Consider the following 13537-nt stretch of genomic DNA (forward strand, 5'->3'; position numbering starts at 1 on the left):
AGCACTCCCTGCAGGTCAAAAGCATAAATGTATAGACATTGATTCCAGTTTGAAATTGCAAATTAAAAAAATCATTCTGTTTATATTTTAAATGACCCCTTTGTGAACACTTTTTGCAATGAAAGAAAAGAGTTGTCGCTCCCACCTCAGGACATGACTGGTGTGAGATATAGGTGTGTGGTACTAACAAGATGTGCATAGTGAGTAGTAGTTGTAGGCGTGCGGGTTTGGCATAAGGTACACGTGTGTGTGGTGTATGTACACTGTGCAGATGGTATACGTATGGCTGGGTCAGAGAAGTGAGGCGCACATAGGGTGTGAGTATAAAATGCACGCAAATGTCCTGGGTGTATGCAAGATTCAAATTACAGGGTATACTGTACACCTTACCCCCAGCCACTGTTCTGGGCGCCAGGGGTTAAGCTTTAATTCGTTTAGAAAAGCATCGACTGGATGCAAAGAAAACTTTCAAACGTGAACCAAATGTTACCGACGCGGGGGCGCCCGCCGCCGCTGGGAGGCAGCGCTGGGGGAAGTGAGAGTCGCCGCTCGCGTCGGCCCCGGGCGTGGCCGGGGGAGGCTCGGAGGCGCCGGCCCGCCCCGGGGCGGGGCTCGCCGCTTTGCGCGCCAGAATTCGGAGCCCGGGTCCCGCCGCCAGCGCCCGGCCCGGCCCGGCCCCGCCATGTGCGCCGCGGTGCCCGGCTACTCGCCCGGCTTCAAGAGGCCGCCGGAGACGCTGCGGCTGAAGCGGAAAAGGGCCCAGAGGAGCGAGGCCGCCTCCCCGCCCTGCCCCCGGGCGGACCCGGCCCGCACCCCTCGCCCTTTCCCCAGACCCGGGCGGCGCAATCCCTTCTCCAGCCTGGACAACGCGCCGCGCCCCGGCACCGGCCCGCACCGCCCCCCGGGCTTCCCCGCGCTGCAGGAGCCACGGCCCCCGCCGGGGAGCCAGACCCCCAAACACCCCCTCTGGCAGGTACCGACCCGCCCGCGCTACAGGGCCCCCGCCCCCAGGGGCTTGGCTGGGTGGGGTCGGCTTTGCTCCCCAGGCCCCGCTAGCAGACGGGGGCGGGGAGCGCTGAGAGGGCCGGTGTGGTCGAGTGGACGCAGCAGTGGGCCGGGACTCAGGAGCCCGGGGTTGTGTTCCTGGTCACTGCACCCCGCTGAGCTTTGAGTCCCCGTCCCCCCCCCCCCCCAGCTGGGGTGGTCGGCTGACCTTTGCAAAGCCCTTTGGGTAGGTCTACAATGCCGTAGAAGACCCCTAGCAGGGAGACGGGCTCCCCGGCCTCAGGCTGCCGGGGCTGCACGATTGCGGTGTAGACGCTTGAGCTGGAGCCCAGGCTCTGAAACCTGGTCTGGGGAGGGTGTCCCAGAGGCTGAGCTCCAGCCCAAGCCCGAAACATCCCCACTGCAATTTTGTAGCCCCTTAATCTGAGTCCTGCCAGCCTGAGTCAGCTGACGCAGGCCAGGTGTGGCTGTGCGACTGGTCTCTTATGGCTGTGTTGACGCACCATTTGAGATCTGCAGGTAAAAAGAGCTAGGAATTATCGATAGCGCTAGAGTTGACTGAGATGCCTTTATTTTTGTAAAAATGATGGGAGGTTTTGGGGTGCGGTGGAGTGGGGTTAGAATCAGCACTGGCAATTTCCCAGGAAAAACTAGTTTAGGACCGGGTGCTGGTAAATACTGGCCTAAATCCAGTTTAAATCAGGAAACTGGGGGAAAGAATTGCATCAGGGTCCAGCAGTTTGGTAAAGGTAGAATGAATCTCTTCAAACTTTGGGTACATCCATTAGTAACTGACAGGCTCAGAAAGCTGCTACAGAATGCTGGGTGGCCAAATGGACCTGGACTGATAGTCTGAAACTCTGCATGCATCTGATTGCTTTAATGCTTCTAGCCTACAACACTGCATTATTGCCATTTTCATACAATCAAGTGTTTTTGATTTTTGTTTATATAATATTGAAAACTGAAATATGAGTGGACAGGTACAACTTCCTTGAGAAAATACCAAACCAAAGTGTGTACAGACATTCTGATGTTCAGTATTATAATTGCATATATTAAGCCCATTGCAGTTTTATTTTTTATTTATACAACCCTAAATTAATATAGTGACTTATGTAATCACAGTTTGAATGAGTACTTGTGGCACCTTAGAGACTAACAAATTTATTAGAGCATAAGCTTTCGTGGGCTACAGCCCACTTCATCGGATGCATAGAATGGAACGTGTGTGTGTGTGTGTGTATATATATATATACACACACACACCTTACTATATGTTCCATTCTGTGCATCTGTATGTTTATCTGTATGTTTATATATCTTACTATATGTTCCATTCTATGCATCCGATGAAGTGAGCTGTAGCCCACGAAAGCTTATGCTCCAATAAATTTGTTAGTCTCTAAGTTGCCACAAGTCCTCCTGTTCTTTTTCTGGATACAGACTAACACAGCTTCTACTCTGAAACCTGACAATTTGAATATGTAACTAAAATTAAATATAAGGTAGTATGCATTAGCTAAACAGGTTTTTAAAATAGAAAATGCCGTCAACTGGGACTAACAAGTTTTTCCTGGGGCAGTAAATACCGTGATTTTACCTAGTAAAGGTTTCAGAGTAGCAGCCGTGTTAGTCTGTAGTCGCAAGGTGCCACAAGTACTCCTTTTCTTTTTACCTAGTAAAGTCCACCTCTAGTAAATACCATCCCATCCCTGGTTGGAATTTTTTTTTCCCCTCTGAAGGGAAAAAAGTGAGTCAAGCGTTGGTTGGGACCTAAAAGACACCTTTGCTTTTGTCCTTTAAAAAAAAAAAAATCAATCAAAGCCACTTGGTTTGCCCTCTTTTCTCCCCTCTTCCGCCCCCTCCCAAAAAAGAAGGGGGGCAGCAAACTGGTGGGCAAAAAGTTGTCAACCACTTTAAATCCACACCCAGAGAGCACTGCATACCCCTGGACCTAGTGAAATCTCAGAAGGGGAAAGAAATATATTCTCCTACAGATTAACACTCTGTCCTGGTGTCATGTGGCCATGTAAATCTAACTTTACCCCCCAGATAGGCTCCATTATGAGTAATGGTTGGAGAAGTGTCTAGTGGGGTAATGCTGTTTTGTGAACTACTTACAAGGCTTTTTAAAGCTTTCAGTCATATGTAGAATTAAAGCCACTTTTCTACAATTTAAGAAACGCTTTTTGGTAGGGAGAAGCAGGTTCCACTAGATTATCTGTTAAGGTTGTGGGGGAGGGGTGTTGCACAAAAGTATTGTACCTGTGTATAAAACAATTAAAGGAACAGGAAAATTTGCTTGTTGCTCTCATTTAGTGTACTTCATACTATACTAACACAAAGGAGGATGTGTGTGTTCAGCAGTGCAATCTTTAATCATTCTCAAGCTATTTGGCTGAAGAAAGGGACTCTCAAAGCCCAAACTTTCCAATACATTTGGAGTACAATTTAAGAAAATCACTAAACTTACAAATGTATTTACATCTGCAAAATGCCTTTTAATTGTTGCCACCAGAGAGTGAACTATTCTAATATGTGCTATTTATAATGGTCAGTTTTAAATATCTCATGAAATTACACTTAAAGATCAGCCTTAAAACAAAATGGTCAATTTAACTCTCAACTTTGCTGTACTTTAGATTAAGTTGATAACTCTTTCTTTAGTTTTTAGATCCTCTTCAAGAAAATAAATCCACCTGGAAAGAAGAGTGTTCTGAAAGAGCAGATGTTACCACATTAACAAATGTAGGAAGCCATAAATATTGTTTTTGGGGTGTTCAACATTTCATCATGCACAAAAAGCTTAAATGTTGTCTTTTTCTGTAGGTTTGTGTTCAGTGTCATTACTAGAATGTTACAATTGTAGGACTTTTTCTTAGAATGCCTTGAAGTTCAGTATTAAGTTGACACCAACTTAAAATTCATATTTTTTCTGAAATCTTTACTACTGTTACTTGACACATGTACATTTACTGTAGCGGAAAGAGATTAGAAAAATTATTTCAATTTGTTTACTTTGCGCTTCTCACAGAAACGTCTAAAACAGTTTTGTCTGCTTGTATAGTCATTCACGTCCCCTGTTGTCCCTATTGGTCTTTCAGTGCTGTAACAGAAGAGAGAGAAACCCCTAAAAAAAATAAAATGTAAAACTACGAACATTGATAACCGACTTAAGCAAGGTGTAATTTCTGAAACTAACTTTTTGAAGCTGACTAGATTTCCAGTTGTATGCAGTGTTGTTGCTGTGTTAGTACCAGGATATTAGAGAGACAAGGTAAATGAGGTAATACCTTTTATTGGACCATCTCCTGTTGGTAGGAAAGACGAGCTTTTGAGCTTACACCGAGCTCTTTCAGAACAAGAAGAGCTCTGTGGAAGCTCGAAAGCTTATGTCTTTCACCAATAGAAGTTGGTCTGATAAAAGAGATTACCTCCCCCACCTTTTCTCATTAGATTTCAAGTTGATGGTCAAAATCTAGATTTCAGCCAACTTTTATCAGGGGTTAGGAGGAAACTTTCTCTAAGGCAACAGTTATCCCTTACTGCCTAAAAGATTTCATGCACCTTCTGTGAAGCATTTGGTACTGTCCAGTCACCAACAATGGTGACTGGCTTAGATGGACCACTGGTCTGATCTGGCATGGAATTCATATCTTCTTAAACTTGTACATAATAATAATAAAACAGAAATACATAGACAAGTCTCTTAAAATGTTAGTGAAATCAACTTGTTTTTATTTGGATAAAAACCTTCTCCTGCAGTTTGTAACCCAAACACTGCGGTATTGTGAGAGTATGTATATCTGAGCTGGAAAGTGATTGTGACTCAAAACAATGATTTTGGCTAGTCTATTTTAATGGATATAAACTGAAATAGAAAATACATTTTTCTAAAGCGATCATAAATGTTAACAGTTTAAGGTACTTGTAAACAAGGAACAACTTAAATTTTGCATGTGTGTTCCTCTGCAATGACTAAGTACTGGGTACTGTTATATTTACTGTCATAGCAATCAATGTGTAAGGAATGCTTCTGTCCAGTGTAATAAAGGTAAAAGTTGTTTTTGCAAGGACTTCCATGCTTTGCATGGTCTACTGTACTTCAGAGCTCATATAACATAATTTTCCTATCTGTGGTCCATCAATTCCTGTATCTTATATGCTTGCCAGTATCAGGTGCTTTAAATAAAAGTGCAAGAAACCCCCATAGTGGCCAATGATGAAATAACCTTTTCCATGAGGAAAAAGCTTCTCCTAACCCATGTCAGTGGTTGACTTATGCCTTGAAGCATGAGTTCTGTATGCTTTCCAAAAACACTGGCTGATAGTTTTTAGATGAAAAATATTTTTCTTGTATTTTGACTTTACATTATTTCTATTTTGTAAGGATCTTCATTTACCTGTTTCCATACCTGATGTTTCCTCCTCACCAAGCACAGAATTTCCTGCAGACTGGAGTATTAAAACTCGACTTCTGTTCACTTCTTCTCAACCTTTTACTTGGGCAGAGCATTTAAAGGCACAAGAAGAGGCTCAAGGATTTGCCCAGCACTGTAGAGCAACATCAGTCAATTTCCCACAAAGCATACAGGTAATCATTCTCCTGTAATCATGTTAAATATAATGGAGATACTGGGAGTTGAGGATTTATTGTTGGGCTTCGGGGTTTTTTATTTTAAGTTCTTGTGTACACTGGGAATATCCCTTATTGAGCAACTGGTGTAACTGCACCAGTGCTGACCACCTACTGCAGAAAAAGGAAAGTTAGGGTTTGCAACAATTGTGAAGTTGTTAAATTAAGGTTTATACCTTCAACTGGGTGTACAACGGTGCAAACAGTACTGGTGCAGTTCCCTAGTTGCTGCCTACCACTTGCTGGATTGGGGCTATTCACTAGAGTAGACAAGGCCTTAGGTTTATGTGTAAAATAAATGCTTGAAGTGCCGGAAAGGGAGACTGTCCAGCTCTCTGAGAAGAAAGATATTACCAATCTTATTAAACACTGTGTTTGGAATCTAGGAACCAAAGCTGTCCACGGAACTCCGCTGTGCATTCCAGCAAAGTCTTATTTATTGGCTTCACCCTTCACTGCCATGGCTACAGCTATTCCCTCGTATTGGAGCAGACAGGAAAATAGCTGGAAAGACTAGTTTTTGGTCACATGATGAAACACTGCAACAAGTTCTAATGAGCGAGTGGTAAGTTGAACTGACAAATTTCTGGATTTGGTAAACCCAAACACTTAGATTACTGTATTTTAATTTAATTATGTATTTGTTGTCCTCATTCCTGTGGAAAACGCTTTCTTTCACAAAGAATATTTATCATTTTGAGGGTCGCTGTATTTGCAAATACAGAATGTGGCATCCCTTCTGTTGAGCTGCAGAACTGCCTCAAAGCAGTGCCCCAAAGAGACCTCGCATGATGGTGACATCATCACCCTACTCTGTATAAGGGATTGTGCGTGCATACCCCAAAGGCCTCAGTTTCTTTGCCACCACCAGAGAAAGCAAACAGACCTTGCTTTTGTCCTCAGGCTAGATCTTCCCTTAGTCAAACTTACAAGAAAATAAGATGATGGTGTATAGTAGGATAGGATAGTTTAGTATACATAGCTTGCCCTTATCTCAAGAGCCTTTGGCCCCTTTCTAGGGTCATGTCAAGGCCAGAGCCCCATAAAGGTTTCAAGAGGCGTACCTTCAAATTGTACTAGAGACTGTCACTCATGTCTGGTGCCTTCCACAGCTGAACCAAGATTTTACTCAATGACCTACTGTGCAGTTTCCCACACCTTCACTCCCCACACTGGAATGGGGAGACATTTGAGTCTCCAGATTCATTTGGCTTCTCAATGTCTACAGCCTGATACTCTGGCCCTGTTGGAGGTACCTAGACCAGTCTTCTTGCTGAGGCTCTCTGACACAACACTCACTTTGCCAGTCCAGCCTCTGCTGCCTTCTATCGTGGGCCCAAGATGGAATCTCTTCTGCCTTGTTCTAGGAGCAAATCCTTTATCCAGCGCTGCTGGGAAATCAAAAGCAGCACCCAAGACCAAACTGGCACTGCCCAGCACTGTAGAGCCTTGGCGATGACACAAGAACTGACCACCACACAGCCTACTCCTCATTCAGCACTGCTGCCCTTGACATTGACTCCAATCTCTCCTCCACTGCAGATACCCCTATACGCAGGTGCCTGTTGGGAAAAGGCAATAGAAGAGGAAGCTCATCTACTTCTGCCCCTCTTGTGAGATGAAAGGACCATCCCTCTTCTTCTTTCATACTTTCCAACCCACAAGGGCTTTGGAGATTAACTACACGACTGTCATCTCTTCTCCACAATTCTCTGGAGCCAGGCATCTCCGCGCCCATTAACTTGGACCCTTCTCTGATTAAGGGCAAACCAGTCTTCTCTCTCCCTACAATCTCCAGTTTCCTGAAGGGCATGGTGAATGCATTTCCCCCACCACTTTTAGGGAGCCTCTGCTGTTGTGGGACCTAAATCTTGTCTAACAAAGCTAATGGGCCCTTCCCGTGTGCCTTTAGTGTAAGTGTCTCAAGCATTTGTAGATCAAATTGGCCTTCCTGAGAGCAGATACAGTTGCTAGGAGAGTTAGTGAGCTTAGGGCTTTGTGGACCACAGTGTAAAGGTTTGGTGGTCAAAGACAAGTGTGCCATTAGGCCCATCCCAGCTTCATGTCTAAGGTGATCTGAGGTTCCCATCTATCAATGTTTTCCCTTCACCATGTTGTTCGTAACAGACCCCATACCTACCCAAGGGAACTTACCTCCATACCCTTGCTGTAGTAAGGGTGCTCTTTTGCTCTCCAGAAAAGACCATGGCCTCTCGAAAATCTAATGGGTTTTTTTATCACATATGTGGAGAGATGCCAAAGAAAGCCCATTAGCAAACAGACTCTCACTGGTTAAGGAGATGTATAGATATTAGCTAGGAATCCAGTACCTTCTGGTTTAAAGACCTACTCCATGAGAGCCACCACCGTGTCAGTAGCAAGCGTTACGAAGGTTCCCAGGGTGGAGTCACGCATAGGAGCGACTTGGGGTTTGATGCACTTTCACCAGATACTGCTCCTTGGATTTAGCATTGTACTCCAATTCCTAGTTTGGGAGAACAGTGCTACAGTCCTTTTTAGTTAAAAACTCCTCACTGTCTGCCATCCTGATGGGGCACTGCTTGCTAATCTCCCAGATGGGGAATGCACAGAGACTTTCTAGGAAGAAAGGTTACTTACCGATAACTGTTCTGGGTTTGCACTGACAGTCCTCCCACCTTCCTCTTTACCTTGGAATTCTAATTAACATCAGGCCTTTCTGGTTTGGGGGAAGAAACTGAGGCAGATGGGGGATTGCACTCCCTTGTGTAGAGTAGCCTGATGACCCTCATGTGAGGGGTCTCATTGTCTTTCCCAATGGACATAACTTTATCAAAGAGACAAGGTAGGTGAGGTAATATCTTGTCTCTCTCCAACAGAAGTTGGTCCGATAAAAGTTATTGAGTTTACACAGAGCTCTTCTGCAGGTCTGAAAAACTTACTACACAGCTAAGTACAAGGTGGAACGGATTGTTTAGCATACATCGTTAACACACACATTTCAAGGAACCATTCAAGGTGAAATGGCTTGTCTCTTTCGCCAACAGAAGTTGGTCCAATAAAAGATATTACCTCACCCACCTTGTCTCCCTAATATTCTGGGATCCAAACAGCTATAACAACACTGCATACAACTCTATCAAGGCAGTTTCACACCTTATCACCAGGGACACCATATTTCTACAGGTGTAAATATAGAGGCAACTCTTGAACAATAGTTACTACAATAGAATCCATATCTTAAAAACTAGTGGGGATTGAGGAGGTCTTAAAAGTGAACATCTCAAAATTACCATAGGTACAGTGTGTAAGTTGCAGTATGGTGCATTGCCTTCTTGGCCTTTGAACCACTGCAAAGCAACTTCTGATGCATTGAAATGTGAAAAGATACTGACTTGTTCTTCATAGACACCACTTTCATTCATGATTAATTTTGTCCCGCTAACTCGCTCTCCCCCTGCCCCCCCGGGGAAAAATGGTTCATAAAACTGATCTTTCATAAGATAGGTGTTTGTAAAATTTGAAGTCCTACTGTAGTAACCAACCTCTCTTTCTCATGGCTACATAAAGCAGACATGCAAAGCTCTTATAAAATCCTTCTATCATAGTAAAGGGAGCTGAATACGCTCAATAGGCAGTCTTAAGACTCTACAGCTAACTTGTTGTGTTGAATGCCTTTCCAAGCCTAGCTGTTGATCTGAGAGAATTTTGCAAAACTATTAGCAAATTTCCATTAATGCTTTATGGGAATTAATACACTAAGGAGTAAACTTCTCAAAAGAGCTCAGCACCTACAATCAGGGCCAGACTTTATCAAAAGAGCTCAACACAGTGGATGGTAACTCCTGAAAATCTAGCCTTAGGTGTTCCAAGACCACCTCCTTCAAACCTGATCATACAAGGTGCATGTTATCTAAAATACCGTAAAACTAGACATTTTACGGAGTATTTTATTTCAACCTATTTGAGATCCAGGTGGTTGTTGTAGCAGGTGGCAATAGTTTAAAAAATGTCTTACAGGATGGTCATTAAAATTTTATAACTTCTCTTTCCTCTAACCTGCAGGTCTGTCAGTTTTACTTCCCTATATAATCTTCTCAAAGCCAAGCTGTGTCCTTATTTCTATGTTTGTACCTACCAATTTACTGTGCTGTTTCGTGCAGCAGGCCTTGCAGGAAGTGATGTGATCACAGCTGTTGTTTCCCCCACAACCAGGGGTTTAAGGGAAGCCATGAGAAATGAAGGTAAGACAGAGTTCCTTCCAATAAGATTTAACTGTGTTAGAACATGAGTTTTGTATGGTATTTATGTATATAAACCATTCATTTGCTAATCTTTCCTACTCAGGCATAGAATTTTCTTTACCTTTGGTAGAAGAAACTAGGAGCAAGACTCAGAAAAACTCTGAAACAAACTTGGATACAGAAGTTAACAGTCCTGAAACAGGCAAAAACACTGAAGATGGAGAGTATGTAACAAAACTGTCTGTCTAGAATTTAAATGCACTTGCCACTGCCTAGACAATTTAATAGATATTAATGTGGAGTATTTTAACCATCTGAATCTGTTTTTCCTAGGGAACAAGGAGTGAGTGACGATGAAAGTTTCTCTTGGCTTGAGGAGATGGGAGTCCAAGACCAGATTAAAAAGCCAGATGCAATTTCTATCCAACTGTATCCTTTGAGTACCAGAATATACTATATCAAAAAACATGCGTTGGAGTACTTCATTTCTCTGTGAAGATCTGTGGTTTTTAAATCGTAGTCCATCAATGACTGTGCAATAATGATGATTCTGTAGAATTTTCAGTTAGTGATACAGCATTTATGAACACTTACTGTAAAAAGTGTATCTCCTTCTGTACTTTTAACACTTTGGCTTTGCTTTTTTTAAAGCACCAAATATTGTTACAGGATCACTAAGCGACTACACTTTTAATTGTACCAAATATTAATGTAGATTCTATCACATTATAAAACGTAATGAGTGAAAATATACCTGTTACTGACCTGCCTTCTGATTAGGCTGAGAGTAATAGTAACTGCATTCTCTTACCTGTGTGTTTAAAGTACATTTGCTTTTTATGAAAAAACTGGTTTCTGTCTTAAGCTTATCTGGTTATAAATTTTACCCAAGACTAGGCGGTATAGATTCCATGTAGCATAACAGAAATATAGTACCTGTTATACAGCTACAGGGTGGGCGCCTGTGATGAAATGATGTAAACAAATGTCAGTTCTAGGTTTTCTGTCAACTGGTATTTCTGCACATCCATGTCCAACCTATTACGGCATATGTCTCTGTATTTGATGCATTTTTATATTTTGATATAAGAACCAATTCCACCTGTTTCTGCCAAGACAAGGAATAATCAGCATACTTCACTTGTAAAGCCATACATGGCAAGCTAGGTCAAATTTACTTTGTTCAACTGTCTTCTCAGTAATCTATATAGTACAGACCAGTGTGACAATATCAACGACACTTCACCCCTACAGATCATAAGCTGTTTGTTACCTCCCAGAATGGTTCAGTAGGAAGACTTACTAGACAAGCAGACGGTTTGGTTAAAGATATTTGTCTACACAAACTTACAATGTACTAGTACAAACCTAAAACTGGGAACAGTACTTTTTCACACTCCAATTTTCCTAATAAACACAAGAAAACTGTTTTAGTAACAGCTCTCCCTGAAGAGCTGTTAAACAGGTCATTAAAGGAAAATTGTTTAGTTTAATTACAAAACAAACAATCTGGAAAACATTCCTTGCCTCATGATTTCAATGAAGTTTAGGCCTAAACTATTTTTGAGTTCTTTACCTTTCCAGAGCAAATGTAAATTAGCATAGACTGCTGTTCAGTGAATTTTTACTTGACTTTAATTCTTGGTCTGGTGTATTTGATGCCCTTAAACTTCTTGTGTGTTTCCTTTGACCCATATCAACATAGCCGTAAAGAGAAAAATGAAGTGCAAGTGGATCACAAGCCTGAATCTGTTGCGTTAGTGAAAGGAACAAACACATTCACATTGCTGAACTTCTTGATAAACTGTAAGAGTTTAGTGGCTGCTGCAGGCCCTCAAGCAGGGCTCCCGCCAACACTGTTGTCCCCAGTTGCTTTTCGAGGTGCAACAATGCAAACGCTCAAGGTAAAGAGCCAAGGAAAGAATGACTTTCTGGTGCTGTCTGTCTTCAGGAAGGGAAGGCTTTGTTCCTTCGCATATCTTTGTGTGGTTACTGCTCCTCCAGCGATATTTCTTAATGGTGCCATTTGTGCTGTATAATTTGATGTTGAATTAGCAGTTTAATTACAAACCTCTCTATTGGGGTTTCAGGTTGGTAGCACAGATTTAAAGGATTTGGAGCCTTAGTTGTACATAGTCTCACCTTCAAGACACAGGATTAAAACTATACTCGCCACTCCCAGTCACTAAGGTCGCTAATTACATTCCCCATGCAGTTGCACACTCTACCTACCATACTGTGTAGTTTCCTTGTGTATGAGGGTTTAGTATATTATATAATAAAATCATACTATAGCTTATGCCTTGTAGAGAGATTGAATAACTTAATATCTAATTCATAAAGCACTTTGAGAACCTTGACTTAAAGCTAATGTTGAAGTAGATGAAAAATAAGATTTGTCACTAATCTTGATGTGTCAAACACTGAATATGTAATTTATTGTCTTCAGGCTCGAAGCATCAATGTGAAAACACCGGTTCACTCATGTTATAATGATGTATTTAGCTTGGAGATCACAGGTCCTGTCATGCCTCATTGTCTGCATACTTTGACCATGCTGCTCAAATCTGCACAGAGGGGAGCTTTTTCTGCTGTATTATACACCCATGAGCCAACAGCAGTGTTTAACACTAATATAGAGAGAATCTTAAATAAGGTAAGTAGACTGAAATGGTGTCTTCTATGTTAGGGTTAGTACTTCTTATCACTAGAAACAATAGACTAGTGAATGTGGGGGGGAAAAACTGCTCTTGGCTTGGGATAATGGCTAACACCCATTTGTTGGCCACTTTAGAGTAACCAGTTTACAAGGTTTTATCAGTGGTAAGGAGGAGGCTGGGATTCCGAGTCATAACAGTGGAAAAGCATGTATATTAAACTGATGGCTTTAACCCAGTCCTTATCTGCTCCTCCACCGCTAGACTAGGCAGCTCTTCAAAATCTACTTGTCATTGGCACAAAAATGGGTATAAAATAGAATTAGTAGTTTGAAACCAATGCATCTTGCACACCTTTTGTGAAACTGAATTTCCACAGGAAACTATGTGCAAGGACCTCACTAAGTGTGGATTGCATCTTAAAACCTTGGATCAATTGATTCAACTTCCAACATTAGGAAAGTCTTCCATAAGACTCCTAGAAATGAGAGACTATGCTTACACCTGGAAATCCTAAGTATGCTATTTTGGCTCATGAAATGAGGCTAGTAGTCTTTGGTCAGCACTCTACAGAAGCTATTGTGTACCAGGAAGGGAGAATTGCCTACTTGCGAAAGCTTTTGGATGTAGGAGAAGAACTTCTGTTGCACACCATCACTCATAAGACAACTTCCAGTGGAAAAACAAATATTCTGAACAGTCCAGCAAGAACGCTGCCTCTTTCAAAACCTGCAACAGCAGCATTTGTCTTTAATGTTTTTAAATAAAATGTTTTATAAACAAGGTAATCTTGTGTTTTCTCCTGTTTGGAATTAAGAGTGAGGGTTAGTATATTTCCACCATTTTTAAGGTACAGAACTGTTAGAGGAACCACTTCTAGTTTCTAGTGAAGGTGAAGTAGCTCCTATGCTAGTGGACACTGGAGGTCAGTAATTATTACTTGTTTCAGTATTTAAAAAGAGACAATGATTGGATTAAACAGTAGTTGTCCTCGTGCTTAAACCATGATAGCT

The 13537-nt window shown here is 42.1% G+C and overlaps 1 protein-coding gene across 1 annotated transcript; it reads left to right on the forward strand.

Moving 5' to 3' along the window:
- The first annotated feature begins 682 nt into the window (after positions 1-682).
- Positions 683-13302, forward strand: DONSON (DNA replication fork stabilization factor DONSON). Its single transcript, XM_073361762.2, has 10 exons — positions 683-973; positions 3676-3756; positions 5399-5602; positions 6031-6209; positions 9689-9867; positions 9971-10091; positions 10201-10296; positions 11573-11771; positions 12317-12523; positions 12904-13302. The coding sequence occupies exons 1-10, from the start codon at positions 683-685 to the stop codon at positions 13039-13041; spliced, it is 1695 nt and encodes a 564-aa protein (XP_073217863.2). The 3' UTR covers positions 13042-13302.
- Positions 13303-13537: the final 235 nt, after the last annotated feature.

Source organism: Lepidochelys kempii, chromosome 1 (genome assembly GCF_965140285.1).
Source record: "Lepidochelys kempii isolate rLepKem1 chromosome 1, rLepKem1.hap1, whole genome shotgun sequence".
Lineage (NCBI taxonomy): Eukaryota > Metazoa > Chordata > Testudines > Cheloniidae > Lepidochelys > Lepidochelys kempii.

Bases quoted from the DNA above. Each gene is read 5' to 3' on its own strand.
- DONSON (XM_073361762.2), top strand. From the start codon at position 683: ATGTGCGCCGCGGTGCCCGGCTACTCGCCCGGCTTCAAGAGGCCGCCG. The intron at 3,757-5,398 runs GTAGGAAGCCAT...CTATTTTGTAAG, and splicing joins ATGTTACCACATTAACAAAT to GATCTTCATTTACCTGTTTC. The intron at 6,210-9,688 runs GTAAGTTGAACT...TCTAACCTGCAG, and splicing joins CAAGTTCTAATGAGCGAGTG to GTCTGTCAGTTTTACTTCCC.